This window comes from Eublepharis macularius, chromosome 2 (genome assembly GCF_028583425.1).
Source record: "Eublepharis macularius isolate TG4126 chromosome 2, MPM_Emac_v1.0, whole genome shotgun sequence".
NCBI lineage: Eukaryota > Metazoa > Chordata > Lepidosauria > Squamata > Eublepharidae > Eublepharis > Eublepharis macularius.
The window spans coordinates 131,669,426-131,691,145 of record NC_072791.1 but is presented as its reverse complement, the minus strand read 5'-3'; the positions used below and the strand labels follow the sequence as shown (position 1 = coordinate 131,691,145).

The 21,720-nt window shown below is 42.7% G+C and overlaps 1 protein-coding gene and 1 non-coding gene across 7 annotated transcripts in view; both read right to left on the bottom strand.

The window, feature by feature from the left end:
- The window catches only part of NAP1L4 (nucleosome assembly protein 1 like 4), an 80,050-nt gene that overhangs the window by 40,154 nt on the left and 18,176 nt on the right, over positions 1-21,720 (bottom strand). For all 6 annotated transcript variants that reach the window (XR_008596535.1, XR_008596536.1, XM_054971692.1 and 3 more), the window contains exons 7-10: positions 20,369-20,500; positions 16,216-16,287; positions 11,102-11,241; positions 1,408-1,553 (exon numbers count right to left, since the gene is read on the bottom strand). Coding sequence is in view for 4 of the 6 variants with exons in the window: in XM_054971692.1 (XP_054827667.1) it covers positions 1,408-1,553; positions 11,102-11,241; positions 16,216-16,287; positions 20,369-20,500 (490 nt within the window). In the remaining 2 variants the exon portion in view is untranslated. The remainder of the gene's footprint in view (positions 1-1,407; positions 1,554-11,101; positions 11,242-16,215; positions 16,288-20,368; positions 20,501-21,720) is intronic.
- LOC129325371 (small nucleolar RNA SNORA54) lies at positions 21,436-21,564 on the bottom strand. The gene has a single exon (XR_008596618.1). It is a non-coding gene; the product is annotated as a small nucleolar RNA SNORA54 (small nucleolar RNA).

Sequence of the window (21,720 nt, the reverse complement as noted above, 5' to 3'; positions counted from 1 at the left end):
CGATAAGAAGATCCGAGATGGAGTCAGGTCCAAAGAGCTCATTACACTCGAAGTCGAGTGATGTTTCCAAATCCAAGATAGTGCAGTTGGACCTGAGGAGCTTGAAGCCTCCAAGAGTGCGACAGCTGGTGTCAGATCTTGTTGATCAGTGAGCTCCGCCAGAGCAGTGGACTGAGCAGATTTTTTAGATGGACTATCCACACCCATAATGCCCATTCCCACAAAGTGGCCTTAAGAATGGTGGTTCTTTTCACTCTGGCCTTAGGGGTGAAGTTCTGGCAGTGTTTGCACAAGCTAAGATTAGCCCCTCTCCCAAACAGATGAGGCAAAGAGTGTACCCATCTGTCACAGTCCTTTTGTACTGCACTGAGTACATTTTTTAAATAAGGTTTTTTCAGCCATCCTGACCATCTCTCTCTCTCTCTCTTTTTTATCTATGTGAAGAATGAAGTCAATGGAAGATTGTCTAAGCAGAACCTCTCCAACCAGTGGCAAAAGAGGAACTGAGGATCTCTCCTCCCAGAGAGCAGGCTGTTTCAGTGGGAAACAAGTCGTGCATTGCCCTGGGAAGCGGCAGATGCCCTCTAGAGTAATTTTAGTTGTAGAACCTACTGATCAGCAGACCTGTGCATGCTCAGTCCCATACGAAATTGCACAGAAGACTGAAACTGAAACTTGCTTCTCCCTTTATCCACTTCATCTTTAAATCAACTTTGTGAAATATGTTAGGCTAAGAGAAAGACTGGCTTCCCTCAATGATCTCTGAAGCTGAATATGGATTTGAAGATAGGACTCCCCAATTCTTGTTTAACATCAGCTGCAATTCTAATTTCTGTTAAAAAATCTGAAGTGTGTAGTTACAATATTGCAAATTTTTAAGTGAAGAGTTAGGGGGGAGTTTAACCTGTACTGCCAGTTACCTAAATTGAGGATTGGTTAATTCCTTCCCTGTCAAAATGTCCAATAGTGATTGTAAAGGAAAGAAGGTGGTGAGGAAAAAAATTCCATTAACATTCTTCTTCAAAGTCCTAAACAAAATCACTCTATATTTAATAGGCAGGCGACAGAAGATATTCAAGTGATTTTAACATTAATGTAAACTTTCTGGGGTCTACAAGGTAGAATTACTCTGACTTCATATATAGTCTTATGAACGAACGTTATACACTTGCTGTTAGAGTAATGGAGAAGAATCTGGGAGAGCCAGGATCAATGGCCTACTCAGACATGAAGCTTACAAGTTAATCTTGAGCCATCACTCTCTCCAGCCTTACCTACCTCACAGGATTGTTGTGAGGATAAAATGGGGGAGCTCTAAGTTCCCCTGAGCAAGAGCCGAATAAAAATGAACTAAATAAATAAAATTGAAGAGTACATCAAATGAGGAAAGAATTTAAACAAGCTTACCTTTTATTGGACTGAAGAAGTTAAAGAATGAATCATTTGGTACTTGTTTAGTAATCGTTCTAACAGTTCCTCGCCCCTTATGTTTCTGTTTCTTCTTTATTGTTTTAACAGTAACATTTTTTCCTTTTTTCCAGTCAATAGTACATCTGAAAGTAAAGAATTAAGTTTATATTATATTAATAGGAAAAAGCTAAGCTCACTTTTTGGTCCTTTTCAGACCAAAGATTTTCTCCCATAAGGGTGCTGTGTGGGGTTTTTTTTTGTATTACTGTAGTACAAACTATTCCAGTCCATTATGAAAAAAGGGGAAGTTAGCTTTGATGAACAGAAAAAAGCCCTTAAACCTCTGGTCCACCAATGGTGTTGCATAGTATTCTGGAATCATAGGATTTAAAAAAAACCATAAAAGCCATCGTGCCAAATCTATACAACTTTGTATTTCATGAATTCCTCTAGATTAATGGGGTCAGTTGTGACCATCTGGTTCATCCCCCATCCCCCACTTGTACTACTTTTTTTTATTTTATCGTATTTGTATTCTGCCCTCCCCGCGAGCAGGCTCAGGGCAGATAACAGCATTAAGAACATTTAAAACATTCCATATAAAACATTTAAAAGCATCATACAAAAATATAAAAAATAGCAGCACTCTTTTTCCTGATGGTGGCAATACAGTTAAAAACAAATAATGCAACAGTACAATTGAACATAGCAGCAGCTTAAGAACAGTGGTGGGCAGCTCTCATAGGGAGGGGGTTAGATGTTATATCCTCCAGCCAGCGGAGGCCCAGCCTCAGCCATAAGCCTGGTGAAACAACTCTGTCTTACAGGCCCGGTGGAAAGATAGTAGATCCTGCCGGGCCCTGGTCTCAGTAGACAGAGTGTTCCACCAGGTAGGAGCCAGGACTGAGAAAGCTCTGGCTCTAGTCAAGGCCAGGTGGGCCTCCTTGGAGCCAGGGACTGATAACAATTTCTTTCCTCCTGATTGGAGGGTCCTCTGGGGAATATACGGGGAGAGACGGTCCCTCAGGTACGCTGGCCCCAGTCCACACAGGGCCTTATAGGTCAATACCAAGACCTTGAACCTGATCCCATACTCCACTGGCAACCAATGCACCTTGCGCAATATTGGAGTAATATGCACCCTATTTGGTGCTTTCATAATGATACGTGCTGCCGCATTTTGCACCAGCTGTAATCTTCGGGTCAGGCTCAAGGGTAGGCCCGCGTAGAGCGAGTCACAGTAATCTAACCTAGAGATGACTGTTGCCTGGATTACTGTAGTTAAGTCACAGGTAGACAGGTAAGGGACAAGTTGCCTTGTCTGCCACAGGTGGAAAAAAGACCTGACAACCGCTGTGACCTGTGCCTCCATTTTCAGGGAGGCATCTAGGATCACCCCCAGGCTCTTAACCCTCAGAACTGGCACAAGCTGTGCCCCATCGATGGCCGGAAGCCGGAGTCCCGAATCCAGTCCTCTGTGGCTCAAGTACAGGATCTCCATCTTTGTTGGGTTCAGTTTCTGTTTCAACCAATCAGTCACGGCTGCAAACGCAGGACATCTGGGGCTGAGCCCGGCCAACCATCCATCATCAGATACAGCTGGGTGTCATCTGCATATTGATGACACCCAAGCCTGAAACTTCGCACCAACTGGGCAAGGGGGCGCATGTAGATGTAAACAGTAAAGGGGAGAGTATTGCCCCCTGCAGGACCCCACACACCAATGGGTGATGGGGTGACAATTTTTCCCCAAGCACCAAAGGGAATGGAAAATTTGTTTTCACTTACCAAGAGGCTTCCTTTCATGGTGATCCAGGGCTGGGGCAGCCCATACTTCTGGGATATAGTGCCTCCTCTCCAAAGGCAGGATCAGTCAGCTGATTTTGAACCCGGAGGGGAGGAGCTTGTCCCAGAGATCGCCAGCTTGTTCCCAAACCTTGACTCTCCATAACAATACCAAGAGAGAAAACAACTCCACTCAACTTTTTTTTAAATAATAAGATCCTTCCCCTGACACCAGTGGGAGGAAGACTACAGTTCTAACTTTCCAGCAAATCCTAGAAGACCCTCCCACAAAAAACTTGGGTGGATAGGACTGCCCCACTCCTGGACTACCAAGAAAGGAAGCTTCATAGTAAGTAGAAACAAATCTTCCATTCAATGGTGGTCCTAGGAGTGGGGCAATCCTTACTTCTGAGACATAAAAAAGCAGTGTGCCCCAGGGTGGGTCATCCAGCTTCCATGCCTAGAGGGTGTGTTGTAATACCCTCCTGCAAAAAATTGCCTCTGCAGAGACCAATTTATGTATTCTGTAGTGCCTGGTGAGTGAGCACACTGATTTCCATGTGGCTGCTTTACAGATCGTCTCTAATGACTAAAAGGATCTACGGGCTGCTACTGTCGCTTGCCCTCCTTTGTGACTGTGGTGTGATGTCTTGAGGCATCTCCAGATGGCTTTATATGCCAGATTTATCCCGATCCACCTGCTTAGCGTGGAAATGGACACTCTCTGTCCCAAGAAGGACCTTCTGAAAGACACAAATACTGTCTCAGACTTGTGAAACTGTTTAGTCCTGTCCAAGTAGAAGCTCATGGCTCTACACAGGTCGGATTAGGGCAGGAAGACAGAACTATCTCTACCATCCTGTGAAGGGTGGAGCTCACCTTTGTAATGAGGGCTGGTTCAGACCGTAATATTACTCTGTCATTTTGAAAAAAAATGCTTACTTCCCTATCTACTGATAGTGCCTGTAGCTTCAATGCTCGTCTAGCCGATGTGATTCCCATCAGAAAACATGGTTTTAAAGGTTAATCCCTTTAGAGGACATGAGGCAATACGCTCAAAGGAGTCTCTGGATAATCCTCTCAATACCTGATTAAGATTTCACGAGGGGAACCAGTGAATCTGCAGAAGATTCAACAATTAGGTCCCCCTTTACAATCGTTTGATATGAGGATCATGCACTAGAGAATTTCCCTTCCTAGAATCCCTAATTTTCGAGAAGGCTGCCACATGCCGTCTAAGGGTGCTGGTGCTAAGACTTTTATCTAACCTTTCTTGTAGGAAGGATAGTATGTCCCGAACCGGCACCAGTAAGGGTTCCATGCCTCTATCTATGCACCATGTCTGGAAAACTTGCCAGTTATTGTTATAGACTATGTGAAATTCTTCCTAGAAGCTAACATGGTACTAATTATGTCTTCTTCATAAACTAACCCTATTATTCACCCTCAACCTCCAGGGTGTGAGGTTTAGCAGAGCTGGTTGAGGGTGTAGTATTGTTCCCTGCAGTACCAGGTCCTCCTTCAGTGGGAGGCACTGGTCATGAAACTATGCCCTTCTTAGCTATGAAGGCTAAGAGGCTATGAGAACTACTTCTGCATGTTGCTCTATGATCTTCTGAATGATTCAATGCAATAGCTGTATCAGGGAGGAAGCGTACAGGAGTTGTGGAGGCCACTCACAACTCAAAGGATCTACTCCTATGGCTTGAGGGTTTCTTTTTCTTGAAATGTATCTTCGGACCTGATAGTTTTGATCATTTTTTTAATAGATCAACCTCCGCCTTGCCAAGTCTCTGGCAGACTGGTTGGAAAATCTCTCTGGATAGCATCCATTCCGATTGGTCCATCACTCTCCGGCTTAGCTAGTCTGCCAGGGAATTGTCCTGGCCTGCTCTGTGTATTGCTTTTAGAGATTCGAGGTGATTTTCCACCCATTTCAGTGTAATGCACGTTTCTTTTTAAAAAATATTTTATTGGTTTTCAAATAGATGGCTAATCGAGTAGAAAAAAGAGAGGAAATAAGAACATAGAGTATAGTTGGAAAAGTGAGAGAAAGAAAGGTAAATATATCGATAATATCCTGCTTACAGCAATGCTCATTATATCATTAAACATTCTTAATAACAAAATATACTATTAATGATAAAACATTTGGGTCCTTTTACATTCTTGGCAAATTCAAATCTTTATATTTATTAGCAATTTTATTTTTATTTATTTATATTTCAATTTATATACCGCCCATCCTCAGGGGCTCTGGGCGGTGAACAAGTTAAAATCAATAAAAACAAGAAACCAACAATACTAAAATCAACATACAAAACAATAATGAAATAAATTAACCAAGTGCAATGGTGGGGAGAACCCCCCCACGCCAAAGGTGGGGGGCCAGTTATAGAACGGTGTCCAGGGTCCAGCGAATTCTTCTTCCATTTTCCCTTTTAATATCATCATCAATTTATCCATTTCCGCTGTTTCCATAAGCTTTCCCAGTAGTTCTTCTTGAGTTGGTATTATTTGTTGTTTCCAGTGAAATGCTAATAAAATTCTAGCTGCTGTAACTGAATGTATTATAAAATGTTTCTGATCTTTATTAAATTTGTCAGGGATGCAGTTTAACAGGAACAATTCTAGCTTAAAAGGTATTAGTATCTGTAATACTGTATGCAGTACGGTATGCGTTCTCCAAAATATACGTAACACTTTACAGGTCCACCACATATGATAAAAAGTTCCTGTACATTCTCCACATTTCCAACATTTACTTGGAGTATTTTTGTACATTTTAGCCAGTCTATCTGGAGTTAAGTACCATCTATAAAAAAATTTATATAAATTCTCTTTAAATTTCATATTAACCTTCCATACTTTATTCCGTTTTTCTGAATCGACCTCATATCCCAAGTTTTGTGCCCATTTAATCTTACAACTTTTTACGACCTCATTTTCCTTCATCTGCATTAAAAATACATAAATCTTTTTAATCAGCTTTTCATCAGAAGCATATAAGAGTTTTTCAAATTCAGTTTGTTCCTTATGAAAAAACCCCAAGCTTTTATCTTTATGCTATCTAGACTCAATCTGTACTCTTGACCACCAGTCTAAGTTAATATTTAACTTTATCAATTCTTCTTTTGTTTTTAAGGACCCTTTATCATCCAGTAATTCTTTGTATCTAAAAATTTTATCTGCTGAGCATATATTCAGTTGTGTAAAAGCTTCCAAGAGGGAGACCCATTGTGGCATTTCAGTATATATTAGTGGTACAACTTTTCCCATACCGAGAGAATAGATTTTCTTATTATTTGATTTTTAAAATATTTACGTGCAGTAGCTTTACCGTACCAGACAAATGTGTGCCAGCCTAGCTTTAAATCACAGCCTTCAATTGCCTACAGTCTTAGGTTATCTAACATAATCCACTCTCTCATCCACACCAAGCAGCATGCTCTATAATATGTTTGCCAGTCTGGGAGTGAAAAGCCTGCATCTTCCTTAAAGTCTTGAAGTGCTTTCAAATTTAATTCTCGTTTTTTTCCCTTGCCAGATGAATTTTGAGATTAACTTATTCAGTTCCATAAAAAAGGTTTGATTAATGTGAATAGGAATAGTTTAGAATACAAACATGAGGCGTGGTAGAATGGCTGTAATCCTTCCCATGAGGCGTGGTAGAATGGCTGTAATCCTTTCCATAAATGATATTTGAAGATGTTTCCATCTCTCTAAGTCTTTTTTGATCTCTTGTTGTAATTTCACATTGTTGTCTTTCATCAGTGAACTACATTTTGCAGATATATATATATACTCCCGAATATTTCACTTTCTTTTCTAATTGAAATCCTGTCGATTTAGTTAGTTCTTCTTGTATTGAGGTCATGTTTTTTGTAATAACTTTTGTCTTTTGATAGTTCACTTTCATTCCTGCCATTGCACCATACTCTTTAATATACTGCATTAATTGCTTTATAGAGTCCGTTGGATCTTCTAGTATGAACATTAAATCATCAGCAAATGCCTGTAGCTTATATTTATGTCCTTTAACAGTGTAATGCATGCTTCTTCATGTAGTGATTTGAATCTAGTGCCTCCTTGCCTGTTCACATATTCCTTGGCTGTCATATTATCTATTTGTATTACCATGTGGTGACCTGTAAGAAAATCCTACAATTCCAACAAACTCAGTCTGATGGCTCTGATCTCCAAAAGGTTTATACTGTTGATCCTCTCTCCTTCAACCAGTTGCCATATGTCATTCTTGCCTGGGCATGGGTTCCCCAGCCCCACAGATTTGTGTCCATTGTCATCACTGTTCTCTTTGGTTCCGAGTGGGATGCCATTGTAGAATTGGACAAGGTCCAGCCACCTGCTGATCTCCTGTTTGCGGATTGCTGGACCTCAAACTATCTTAGACCTATCTCAAACTATCTTAGACTTCTTGTGTGCTATCACATCTTGGTAGGGTAACAGGAATTTCTGGAGTGCATGGGCCTAGAACCTTGCCCACTACAGGACATCCTGACAGGATACCCTCATCTCCAGCAGCTGAGCCAGGAGCATCACTTCCAACTCCTGGTTGCTTAAGACCTTGGATGTCATCATCCGAATCTTTGTTGCCTTTCCTGTGACAGACTCTGTCTTGAGCCATACCCCCAGGTACTGTATTTACTGGGTTGGAAGGAAAACTGCTTTTAAAAAAAAATTGACCATGAATCCATGAACCCGCAGGCAGCCTACCATCTGTTTCACCTCTTCCACTCCTTGTAGCAGGGATAGAACCATGATCAAGATGTTGTCCAAATACAGAAAAAAGAGCCACTCTGTGCAGTCTCAGATGTGCTATCAGGGCTACTAGGATTCTAGAGAACACCCTGGGTGATGCTTTCAGGTCAAAAGGCAGAGCCTGATACTGGAAGTGACTTTGAGTTCGATGGAAGGCAGAAATTCTCCCTTCTCAATGGCAGTGATGACAGACTTGAGCATTTCCATTCCAAACTTTCTTGTTCTGATGTTTTATTTGGCCAATTCTTTTGGATCTGGAGGAAAAGCCCAGGTGGCACAGAGTTGAATTCCAGAAAATACCCATTGGTCACTGTAATCAACTCCCATCTATCACTTACTGTCTGTTGGCAAAGGGTTGCAAAGCATTGTAAGCACCCTCCAATCCCAATCATACCTGCCACCTCAGCATCGTCACACGGAGGTTCTCTTCTTCGGCCCCTTGGTATTCCAACTGGATTTGTTGAGGAAGGAGAGACTACCCCCCTCTTGATGTTTGGTCTGCTATCTTCCCTTGAATGATCTGGTGTACCTCATGTAGGAAGGATTCTTGAACTCTTAAAAGGACTGAAACCTCTTTCTCGAAGTTCTTTCTTTTCTTTTTGAGGAAAGGACTTTCTTCTTTTCTTTGTCCTTCACCAGGTATTTGCTCAGAGCTTCTCCAAACAAGTCGATGCCTCTGAAGGGGATCACAGTTACTTAGGCTTGGGCCAAAGAGTCTACATCCCAGTTCCTAAGCCCAATGTTGTGCCTGGCTGCCACACTGAAAACCATGGCTCTTGCTGACAATAGAAGAGCACCTAAGAGTGCGTCCACGGAAAAGGCTGTTGCCAGGGCTATTTTCTTAGTTCCATCCTTCAGCTTTGAGGACACTGCTGCTCACTGCAGTTAGATCTGAAAACCCACAGAATGCATGCATCTGTAGCAAAGAGCAAAGCTACTGCCAATTCTCTGAGAAACGTGGTGGAAACTTTCTGCACAGAGCTAGTTCGATCCACCTGACACAGGAATCCTTGGGCAGACTATCTATGTCAATGGACAACATGAGATTCGCCACCAGGCTGGTCACCTGATCATTCACCAATGAAAGTGTGATCCTCTTAGTAGCCTCTGGAACCATTGTATAAGAGAAAAAGAAAGAGTGGTTAGCTTTGGGTTTTGCCTGAGCTTCCCACTCAGCTTTCACCCAGGCATAAAAGGCTTCTGTGGAGGGGAGTTGTTCCCGATTTGGGGAGGGGGGTTCTCTCCAACCCCTCTGGGAAATCTAGGCCTGATTCCTCCTTCCCGTTGGTCTTTTGGGAAATCTCTAGGACCCTCAGCACCTTAAGGAGCAGTCTAATATACGGCTCCTAGGGGAAAAGTCTTGTTTACATCAGGGTGACTATGCTGTACTTCTAACAGTGCCCCTTCCTCCTTAACTGAGGAAGGATAAGATAGCTGAGTCCTCAGGTTGGAGTGCTGTGCTTTCTATGGCACTTGGCTCCTCTTTGATCTAGGGGTGGGTGGGGAGAGATTCTGTCCCTTTCTCCTTTCTTGGAATCACGCCCCCCCCCAAACTGGGTTACCCCTTTTGTCCATCTGAGGATCCAGCCACTAGGCTATGTGTCTATGCTCCTTTAGGACCTCTTTGAATTCCTTATTTCCATCCTGAGCCATGTCAGTAGGTTTGTTATAATAACAACTGTGCTTATATACCGCTCTTCTAATAACATAACATAGTAACATTCGATTTATATACCGGCCTTCAGGACAACTTAATGCCCACTCAGAGTAGTTTACAAAGTATGTCATTATCCCCACAACAAACACCCTGTGAGGTGGGTGAGGCGGAGAGAGCTCCAGAGAGCTGTGACTAGCCCAAGGTCAAGTGAGGGAGTGGGTAATCAAACCCGGCTCTCCAGATTTGAGTCCTGTGCTCCTAACCCCTACACCAAATTGGCTCTCACTATTCTAGGCAGTATAGTGCCAATCAGAGCTGTGAACAAGGGCAGTATTATCATTATCCCTCCAATACTGCTGTGGAGCTCAGACTGGGAGGAGTGACTTACCCAGAGCCACCTAGTGAGCTTGTGGCAATTATGGGATTTGTACCAGCAGTGCTGGTACAGCAGCCCAGCCACTTAACCACTATGTTACATTAGCTCTCTCTCTTTTTGGCATCCTCGCCTGGTAAGACCAGACCCTGGACTTTCTTCCTTTCCCTAGCCTGTTGAAACGCCTATGAGGAGGTCAAGGCTAAGGAGTTTGGCAAATCTACACCCTCTGAGGCCTTAGAGATGGATAAGCCTGCCTTTGTTGACATTCCTGCCAACAGAAATTTTCCTGCCAAAAGGAGAAAGCTAAAGTGAAGTGGAAGTACACCTCAGAACTCCTGGCCGAAGGAAAGAGAAATAAAAAGGACTCTTTATTTGGGATGAGCTGGCTCCAAGGCTTCTGCTGCTCTTCTTACCCTCCTCACTTTTGCAGCCCCTGTTCCCTGCTGGATCAATCTTACCGCAATTCAGTCGGGGCTGCCAGGATTGTAACAGCTCCTCTGCTGCTGCTGGGGCCTACTCCTCCCAAGCCTGTGGGAGTTGTTGAGAGTGTCGGGCTCTGTAACAGGCTACTACAGATGCAAAACCACACCCTCTGGTCATCTATTGGGGGGGGTGTTCCTCCCAACCCAAAAGTTGGATACCTTGGTGGAAGTCCACAGTTATGGCAGTGGAACCAAGGAGTACCAAAGGCTGCCAGCTCTTTTGCTTCCCAGTGCTCCAAAGTGATATTGGGGAGGGAGGGGAAAGGCAGTACAGCCCTTTCCGTTCAAACTCAACGCTGTTCTTCATCCAGGATTGCTGCACTCAGTAAAGCACTGCCAAAAATCTCCTGCTCGGAAGGCAGTGCTAGAAAGACTGGCGATCCCTGGGACAAGCCCCTCCCCTCTAGGATCAAAATCAGCTGATTGATCATGCCTTCGGAGAGGAAAACCTATATCCCAGAAGTAAGGACTGCTCCACTCGTCAGATCACCGGAAAATTGTTTTTCAAGCCATTGCCTAAAGGTCTTTTTTAGCACATAACACTTGCCTTATTTATGTATTTTATATTCTAATTATATGTATTTCTTGAAAGTTTTAAGAATATTTTCTTACCCTTCACAGTCAATAATTTCAGGGCCTTCAAATGAAAAAGGATCTGTCTTGTCTGGTTCTGATTTCATCTTGTAGGTTTTTGTCAGAAGAGAATTAGTAAAGTAGTCATTGGACTCAAAGTAGAACTCTAATGTGAAAGACTGAAAAAAAGATCCAAATTACTCGCAATTTTCATGAAGAGAAGATGTGTTCACCTATTATCACTTTGAGAATATCTGTATTGTAGCTGACCCATTTAAAAATGGAACCATCAAAAGTTACTCAAATATAACCCCAGAATGTCTCATTTTATAACGTTGTATTGGATTTTAACAAAAACAGAATAAAACCTGATCTTAAAAAATCAAACAAAATATAACATAATGCTTTCTGCTTGAGGAAAGGGGGTGATTTTCACCGATTCTCTACCACGCCCCAGGCCAGGCCAGGCCAGGCCAGGCCTGAGGCCAGAGGCAAGGCCAGGCGGGGACAATGATTAGCAGCAGAATGGTACGTGACACTTCACGATACCGGAACCCCCGAGTTGTATGATTTACAAGCCTTTATTGCAGCGTTACGAGACCAATGTGAGGACCACATGGAGGGGTAGAGAGCCCGCACGAAGCTCTGGGCCATACAGCAGGATTCCCGGCTGGTAAGGGACTATGCCGCCAGGTTCCGCCAACTCGCCACCAAGTCCCCAACCTATCATGAAGAAGTCAAGATAGAATTGTTCAGAAACGGAATGAATCCCGAACTATTAGATCGGGCCCTGATGCAGGATGATCTACCCACCCTCCTAGGCTGGGTGCAACTGGCCTGCAAGCTCGAAAACCGCACCCAGGTAATCCGCCTGGCAAAACAACACCAGCTCTCGGGGGCGAGACGAGCCAACCTACCTACCCGTGGCCAGCCCACGCCAGGAGGACCAGGGCCAGGCAGAGAACTGTGGGACACTTGCTGGAGGCAGGGCTTATATCTCCAGTGTGGACATATCGGACATTTCGCAGCTCAATGTCCCCTGAAAGCCCCTCCGGGAAGAGGAGCACCAAGACCCGTACCGTTGCCGAGAGCCCCGAAAGAGGAACGCAAGGCCCCCGTAAGGCGAGGGAAGCCAGATACCAGATTGGAAGCTGAGGAATTGGCTGCCCCCGAAGGTGAGGTACCCACCCCATCGGGAAACGAGAAGGACCTGCTGTAAAAGGGCCTCCGCGGCAGGTCACCAAGTCCACCCCTTCTGAGGTGAGAGAAAGAGGGGCCATATTGTTTATGCCCATAGTGCTTGTAAACCCTGAATGAGGGACTCATGTGCGAATACAAGTCTTCATAGACTCCAGGTGCTCCCGAAATATCATCTCGCCCGCCCTAGTAAATGGATTAGGCTTGAAAACCCATGAATTGGAGGATCCAATAGTTTTTGAACAAATGGACGGGTCAAGCATGAGTCCAGCCCCCTTTGAAACCGAACCCGTGCCCACGGGAATGGGGAAGCACTGGGAGGCCCGCCCCTACGTAATCAGCAATGCAGCTAAATATCCTCTGATCCTGGGTAGCCGCTGGCTAGGAGACCACGACCCCTACATCAAATGGTCAGAGGGAGCTATCATATTCAAAGGAATTCAGTGCGGAGTGCATGCGTGGACAAGGGAGTGGAGCGGGACACCTCCCTCCCCCCTGAACGTCGTCTTACTAGCCAAGGAGGAGGAGAAAACCATCCCCCGGGAGTACAAGGATCTCCGCCTAGCATTCAGCGAAAAGGAGGCAGATGAGCTTCCCTCCCACCACAACACTGACTGTACCATTGAACTGATTCCCGGGGAGAAGTTACCCAAGGGCAAACTGCACTCTATGGGCCCAGCGGAGTGCCAGGAGCTACGGAAGTTCATAGACAAAAATTTGGAGAGGGGGTTTATCCAGCCAGCCAGCTCCCCGCATGCCGCCCCAGTTTTGCTCGTCAAAAAGAAGGATGGGGGGTTGAGACTATGCACAGATTTTAGAAGCATCAATGTGGTTTCCATGTCAAATGCCTACCCCCTCCCTTTGATTCGAGATCTGCTCAGCGTAGTAGCTCAAAGCAAAGTCTTCTCGAAACTGGATCTAAAAGATGTATACTTCCGCGTTAGAATACGGTAGGGGGATGAATGGAAAATCGCCTTTAACACGCCCTTAGGACAATTTGAATACCTAGTCATGCTGTTCGGGCTTAAAGGCACCCCAGCTGTATACATGACGATTATTCATGAAGTGCTCCATGAATACCTGTACAAAGGGGTGGTCGTTTACCTTGATGATGTGCTTGTCTATACAGCAGATAAGGAATCACATGTTGAACTGGTCCGGAAAGTGCTAAGCACCCTAATCAAGCATAAGTTGCCTGTCAAACTGTCCAAGTGTGAATTTCACAAGGAGGAGTTGGATTACCTGGGCTACCGTATATCTAGTCAAGGACTAAAAATGTACCCAGCTAAGGTACAAGCACTGGAGGGGTGGGAAGCACCCCAAACGAGAAGGCAATTGCAATCTTTCCTGGGATTTGCCAATTTCTATAGACCATTTATAGAAAACTTCGCCCAAATAGCTCTGCCTTTGACAGACTTATTAAAAACCAAGGGAAAGGGGGGACAAGAGAAAAACTCCCAAGTCAAATTACAGTGGACCCCAGAGTGTAAGCAAGCGTTTGAAAAGCTGAAATTAAAATTCGTCTCGGAGTCCGTGCTGCATCACCCAGACGAAAACTGCAAGTTCATTGTGCAAGTCGACTCCAGTGACACGGCAGCGGGGGGGGGGGGGGGTGTTGCTACAACCTGACGCAGAAGGCAAACTCTGCCCCTGTGCCTATCTATCCAAGAAATTTACTGATGCAGAACGCAACTGGAGTGTGTGGGAAAAAGAAGTGTTTGAGGTTAAACTTGCTCTTACTACATGGAGGCAGTGGCTGGAGGGGGCTAGAAGCCCATTTGAAGTTTGGACTGATCATAAAAATTTAGAGGCTCTCCGCACACCCAGAAAGCTGAATGCTAAACAACTTCGCTGGGCTGAATTCTTCTCCAAGTTTAATTTCACACTCAATTACCTACCAGGGCGAGCCAACTTCCTAGCAGATGCCCTATCACGAATGCCACAACATGACAGCCAGAGGGAAGAAATTATTGACACAGTGTTTTCACTGACCCAGCTGGGAGGGGTAGTGACAACCCATAGCCAAATGGTGAAACAACAACTCAATAAGAAACTTGATCTCTCTGACTGGAGAAGGTGGGTGAAAGAGGAAGTGGAAAAGGAGGGCGAAGGCGTGCCTCGCAATGAGCTCACACAGACCGAAGCAGGTGAGTGGTACAAAGGCAACAAACTGTATATTCCACCCAGTCTATGCAAAGAAATTCTTCAACAGTGCCACGACGCCAAATTAGCTGGTCACTTTGGCTACTTAAAAACCCTCCACGTAATTCAGCGCCAGTTATGGTGGCCCAACATGAGATGGGACGTCTCCCAATACGTGTCCACCTGCCCAGTCTGCATAATGGGGAAATCCAGAAGAGGAAAACCACCAGGACTACTCCAACCGCTAGAGACTCCTTGGGCAGTGATCTCGATGGACTTCATCACCGATCTACCACCCTCCAAGGGGTGCACATGCATATTGGTAGTGGTGGATCAGTTTTCCAAACAAGCACACTTCATCCCTTGTACCACTATCTCAACAGCCAAAAAGCTAGCCAAGTTGTTCATGAAACATATAGTGAGGCTCCACTCATTTCCTATCAAAGTGATTTTGGATCGGGGAGTGCAATTTGTGGCCAACTTTTGGCGGGAGCTCCTCCAAGTTGCCGGCATCGAGCAAGGAATAGGCTCCGCCCATCATCCCAAAACTGACGGACAAACGGAATGCACTAATCAAGTACTGGAACAATTTCTAAGCTGCTACATCAATTACTAGCAAGACAACTGGATAAACTTTCTCCATTTTGCTGAATATGCGTACAACAACGCAGTACACAGTTCCACGGGGGTTTCCCCCTTTAAAATAGTGCACGGATACGAGGGACAAGCCCTACCCTTTGCCACCAACCCAGAAACTCATAAGGCAGGAGACCTAGGAGAATGATGGTCCTCCTTAACAGCTCAGTGGAGTATCATCCAGGAGACCTTAAAGAAAGCCAAAGAGGATTACAAAAAGTATGCAGATCGGCATCGCACCGAACAATGGAACCTGCAACCCGGAGACCGAGTGTATGTCTCCACTAAAAACTTCAAAAGTAATCAGCCCTGCAAAAAACTAGGACTCAAATACATGGGTCCCTTCCCAGTTAAAAGAGCAATCAATGAAGTGACAGTAGAACTTGAATTACCAAAGAACCTACGCCAAGTGCACCCAACCTTTCACTTTAGCCTACTAAAAAAAGCTCCCCCACCCAATGAGTGGCACCCTGAAAGAGGCGTTCCACATCCAACCCTAATTGATGGCCAAGTCCACTATGAGACAGAGGAAATCTTGGACTTTAAATGGAAAAACAAAAAACTTTACTACTTAATCAGATGGAAAGACTTTGATGAAAGCTTCAGGGAATGGGTCGAACATTCCCATGTTAACTCTCCGCGTCTCACAACTAACTTCCACAAGAAATACCCAGCCAAGCCGGGGCCAGGGGGGTGAAGGAGGGCCTTTCGGTGGGCAAAATGTCAGGTCTGTTGCCCACAGTCCCTCCATCTTCCCTTCATTTGCAATCATCCTGTGTGTGTGTGTGTGTAGTTTTTCACACAAGCCGTCCAGCTCCTGGGAAGACAGCACACTTATCTCGGATGGCTCGCCACAGAGGCCTTGAGATGGTTCCTTCCTGTTCTCCCACTGACTATGCCCAGCTGGTTGGGCACTGGGGGTGGGGGTGGGGGTTCACAGGGAGGAACTGGAACTTTGTAGCAAGCATTACATATGTCATTCTCAGCAAGAGTTCTGTGTACAGCCATACGCTTTTAATTGCTTCTGTGTAACCTATGGACATATATACACTTTAGTTATGATTTCTCAATAAAAAACCTTGACTCAAGAGAGCTTGGATTTCTTGCTGCAAGAGGGGGAGTCAGCTTCAATGTATCCTGTTTTCCATAGACTGACACTGTGCCTCACAAGTACTTACCATTGGTTGCCCTGGCTCAGAAAATTTCACTTTGATATCCTGCAGATGCTTCAAAATTGGTTCATCATATTCCTAAACATAAATGGGGAAACTACTAATAAGCTATTTCTTTCATAAAAATCATGAACAAGTTTAAACGTATGCTGTTTTCAAATTGTGTTACTTTCTCAACACCTCTTAAGAGTTATAATTTGATTCAAGCTAAATGTTTATTTCAGAAACTGGAAGCTTTGATTTTGATAATCAGGGTCATAGCAAGTGTATGGCTACTCTTAGCATTGACATTATGAAATTTATCAGTATTCTATAATGTATTCTTGTAATACTATAATCAGTATTCTTTATGTTCTATAAAGCCATGAAGTATAATGTGTATAGTCCCTGCCCAGTCTCAGCCATTCAAAATGCAAAAGAACAGTGAAGGTGGGACAAGAAAGTTAGAAACTGAAGATGATGCAACAAGTCCAAAACGAAAGCCGATAAATAGAAGGAAAAAGGCTGTGTTAGAAATAGACTGCGTTGAATAGTTGCTATAGAGCATTTGGAGCGAGAGCAATGGTGAGAGATAGATAATATATCTTATCTAGGAATTCTCCTAGTTATTTAATGAACAGTGGCCCAAACACTGTGTGCTCTTCTCCATCCACTAGGAGGCAGATTCTTTAAGGAATAATGCAGCTGAGGCTTGGACAAAAAAGCACCTCCCACTTTTCTCTAAAGCCAGCAATTATTGATATAATACTTCTTACCGTAACTAAATTACTAGTATTAAACTAGAAAAAAACAAAGCAATGATCTAGAAACCCACACAGTGATCAAATAATCTCCATGGAAGTAGAACTTGGGTAAACCAGACTGAGTTCTCTATGCTTGGAGCCACCCAGTAGTTCAAAATAACCGGTTTTAACAGTCTCTGTCGGCAGAGACTTTGCACCAGGGAGTAATAGCGCTGCCTGAACTCAGTGCTCTAGCTCCTCTTTAAGAAACCTACCAAATATTGTCTCACATCAAACGAGCAAAATTCTGCAATGTAGTGAGGGGGTGATGAATGCGACTGCTGTGCATAATTCCCCATTCACTGTTTTAAAGTTAATTTGTCAGTAGGCAACAAATCCCCTAACAGTGTGTTCAGACTCTGCTGCGGTGCATGGTTTGGCTATGGCTTTATAAGTTTCTATTATAAACACCTTGCATTAATGAGCTAGGAAGACTTGGATGGCTTTTTCCCCATCTTCCTTAACCCTGCATTTACAGTAAAGGAGAAAAGTTGTCACAATGGAGTCCCATCTTATGGAAATTAACTTTAAGAGTGCTCCGAGTGTTCAAGATCAAGGAGGTCAGGGTAGAGGCCACACTATTTGAAGCAGAAATGATTATTACAATTTTACAAAGATGATAAAGCCTTGTTTATGGCTATCTGACTAACTTAACCAAACTGAAACCAGACTGTATGCTGACAGTTTGGACATTATCAAACTTGGGCTCAACAAGCAGCTAGTGATTGTAATGCGGATGAAGGAATGGATGCTTCTGAGAAATGATAGGCTCTTGACTTTGGAAGGTCATGACATGAGATTTGGATGGCATCGTTATTTGTGGTACGATAATGCAAAGGTCAATGTAGACTTTAAAAATCATTATATTAGGAGAGCCATTTTGAGAATTTGGAATAAATATAAACTGAGACTATCAAAGAAGGTATCGCTTTGGATTTCAACACAGGAAGCTTTCTAGACGTGAAATGATAACCTGAAATGATAACTAAACAGAGATGGTTGATGTATGGAAAATTATTAGAGTCCTCCTCACATGGATACTGTACTGAAGACAAGGGAAGACTATAAATGTCAATTGCTTTTCTACGCACAATTGCTAGAAAGGTTTAAATTAGATAAAAAATTATGGGGCTTTGATTACGATAAAACAGAGTTTGAAAAAGCACTTTGTACAATGATGAACACATTATTGCCAAAATGTACAAACTTTTGTTGAAATTTGAAATGGAAGAAGAATGTGTGGAAGACTGTATGGTAAAATGGGCCAACAATTTTGGATATAATATACAAATGGACCAATGTGGGTAAAGGGGCTTAAATTCACTTTGAGTTCCACACTAAAAGAAAATTTACACAAAATGTTGTATCAGTGGTATATGTGTTCTGATAAATTAGCAAAAATGAGTAAAGGTATGTCAAACAAATGTTTAAAATGTGAGCAACATGAAGGAACATTTATCAACTTTGGTGGTCTTGTCTTAAAACAAAAAAAATTTGGTCACAAATTCATATGATGAGATCAATTTACAATTTAAATCAGAAGCCTTTGTGTTGGGATTAATGGACAAACAGCTGGAAAACACACATGGTATTCTATTTCTATAAGTGACAGTGGTGGCTAGGCTTTTATATGTGCAAAAATGGAAAAGTACAGTATTGCCTTCAATGGATGACTGGATTGTGAAAATGGAGTTAGTGGAGATGGCTAAACTTACAACTCTGATTAGAGATAAAACATTGCCTACTTTCATGGTTAATTGGAAACCCCTTATTGACTTTCTGTGTGAGACGAGAAAAAATGATTGATGATTTGTAGATTTGATTTCTAAGAAGATAAACTTGGGAAAAATAAATAGAAGGAGGGCAGTATTGAAAAGGTAAACTTAAGGGGTATTAAAACTACAAGTACAATATGTGTAAAGGTATAATAAGCAACGTAGAGGAAAATGGAAAATGAAATATGTATTATTTCTTTGTTTTTCCTTTCTTTAATTTTCGTTTCTCTTTTTCCCCCTTTCTTTCTATTCCATTTTCTTTTCTTTTTGTCTTTCTTTGCCCCTTTATTGGCTTTTAATCTTACTAATAAAATAAAAGTTATTATTAAAAAAACAGATTTTTTGTTGCTATTTTCTACCAACTAACCCAAGAAATCTTAAGCTGTCATAAACATGTTCATATTTAAGACACTGCAAAACACTAATTCTTTGGTAGTAATAGACCTACACAACTACTCCTCTGTAATTAGACGAATATGGATGTAAGAGTAGAAGCCTTAAGCCTCAAAGGCAAGATAAGCATGCTCTGAGAGGTTCCCAACCATTCCTTGGGTCATGAAGGCTTTCATAATTCTATCCTGTGAAGAGTCAGAGGATTTCAGTCATTGAAGCAAATTGGAAATGGGTTAGTCACAGTTACAGCATCTACAAACCATCTGCATATCCCATCCAAGTTAATTGATTCCTCCCAAGGTGCTGCCCGCATACCAAGAAATACACTGGTGGAATGACACTTCCATTAACAATTCTCCTCTCTCACTGCAGACCACCACATTGATTCCCCCGCACTGTTCCTGATGGCCTCTCTGATCCCAGTCCAGAAGAAGGGAGCCTTAGTGGACTGCAGCAGTAAATGGAGGCAGGAAATCATGCTCTGCAAGATGCACTCCAGTAGCAGTACCTAGGATCTGATCCAGCAACTGGAATTTGAAAATGTAATCTGAAAGAGTTAGGGTGATTACAGTATCTAAGATTTAGTTGCCAAGACTAACTCCAAAGGCATTGTTCAAACCTACAATGATTTCTTCTAGGTCAATTTACAATCATTTATGCTCTGGAACTGTGGGTGAGAAAATGTCCCACCCTGATTAAAAAGAGAAAGACTATCTGGTTTGTTTCTTCTGCCTGACTTGCAAAAAGAAAAGTCTCCATCCTAAAAGCAAGCAGACCAAATATTGCAACTTCGTATGTTCTCCAATGAAGATGAACAGCAGTGGTTTTGAAAACAAAGGTACCTCGTCCACCTTGTAGCTACATCTTTCATAAAAGTACCTGCCTTTTAGTGGTTCTAGATAAGAGCACTCAATGTTCAATTATTAGGAGGTGACAAGTAAGGGGAAGGAAATTCAAGTAAGAAAATGACAAATCAGAACAAAGTAGTATAGTCAAGCCTGTAACTTGTATAACTAAAAAGTAAACTGGGGAGAATTCATACCAAAATTATAATATATGATTAGATGGATGTATTAACTATAATTTTCAGGCAAGGAATGACTATAACATAATTACTCTTATTCCCAAACAGGAGTTCAATATTCAAATTGAAATGGCATAGCCTTTTTATATTAGCCCAACACAATATATAACCTTTCAGTGCATTACCTGTACTAATTCACTCAGCATATCTACATTTCTAAATATTGTGAACCAAAAATCTGGGATTCCTCTGGGATTTGTCTCTTCTGCTGCACCTGCTTCTTTTTCTTCTATTACTACTTTATTTTTCAGGTCTCCCTAGAAACAAGATACAGAATTCCATTATTTTTTAACATTTTAGATTAGAAACTTTTCAAGCACATTCCAAGTTTATCATAAAGTATAAAAACTTTGTTTGCTTAACACTGAACAATTGTCACATAAGCAGTAGACAACACCATTATGAAGGAAGAAAGCAGCAGGGGGATAAGGCCTATCCAGTGTATTTACACAAAAGGATACACACATAACTATCTGACTATCAAGCAGAAGTTGTAGGTATGTCTCAGTGCAATGAGCTCCTAGTTCTCAGGAAATTAGTTTGAACACTTGGGGTCAATGGCTACTAGAGGTGTCCTGCTCCCATACTGACGGCTCTTCTGTTGTTATGGAGAATGAGGGCAGAACAACTCTTTAGAAAGAACTGGTACCTCAATGGTATCTGCTCATACAGAAGATATTCTTCAGGTTTGAAAGCACCTGGCAGAAAGCCAGTTTGAGGAATAGACTGAAATCCTACCACCAACACCGGCAATTTCTCAGATTCCCTCCTCCACTGCAGATCTCCAACTCCCCTCCCTCAGTTCTTGGACATCTTCTCCTGAGCATCAGTATTTCAGGGAGTATTTTATGCTACAGTGGAAGGAGGAGAGGCAGGGACACTGCACTCAGGAAATAGAAATCTTCTCAAGCCATGGAAATCTTTTGTGGAATCAAGTCCATACTATTGCTAAAACTGGGTTTAAATAATGTCTTACACATCTAATTGTGCAATTGGCTATAATAGAACTATTAGGTGACCACTGGCATTTTTCTTCTAATAATTCTAGTCCTTGGATGGTTTTCTTGAATATGCCCCAGTACATCTCTGATACCCTGCTGCTGATCTCTTGGAGAGAAGGCACAACGACATTCCAACCAAACCAAACCAAAATGATCTCTCCATTATTTTGTTTCTTTTTAAAACAAGCAACTATTGTCCCCCAAAACACAGATGACACACAGGCAGAAACAGCCAGCTTCTTCTTATTTGGGGTGTTACTATAGCACTGGAATGGAACCCATTTGCAGAAAAAGCTGCCAACAGGTTACGAACAGTGCAAATGATGATGATTGAGGAACTAAATTACAGCACTGGAACAAAGCTAATAGAAAAAAATTGGTTTCATTAAGTTTAAACCATAAGGCACTCGATATAAGCACTTAATATGCTTTGTCAAGGGATGCATTATTTTATTCACATCACGTTATTAGCATTT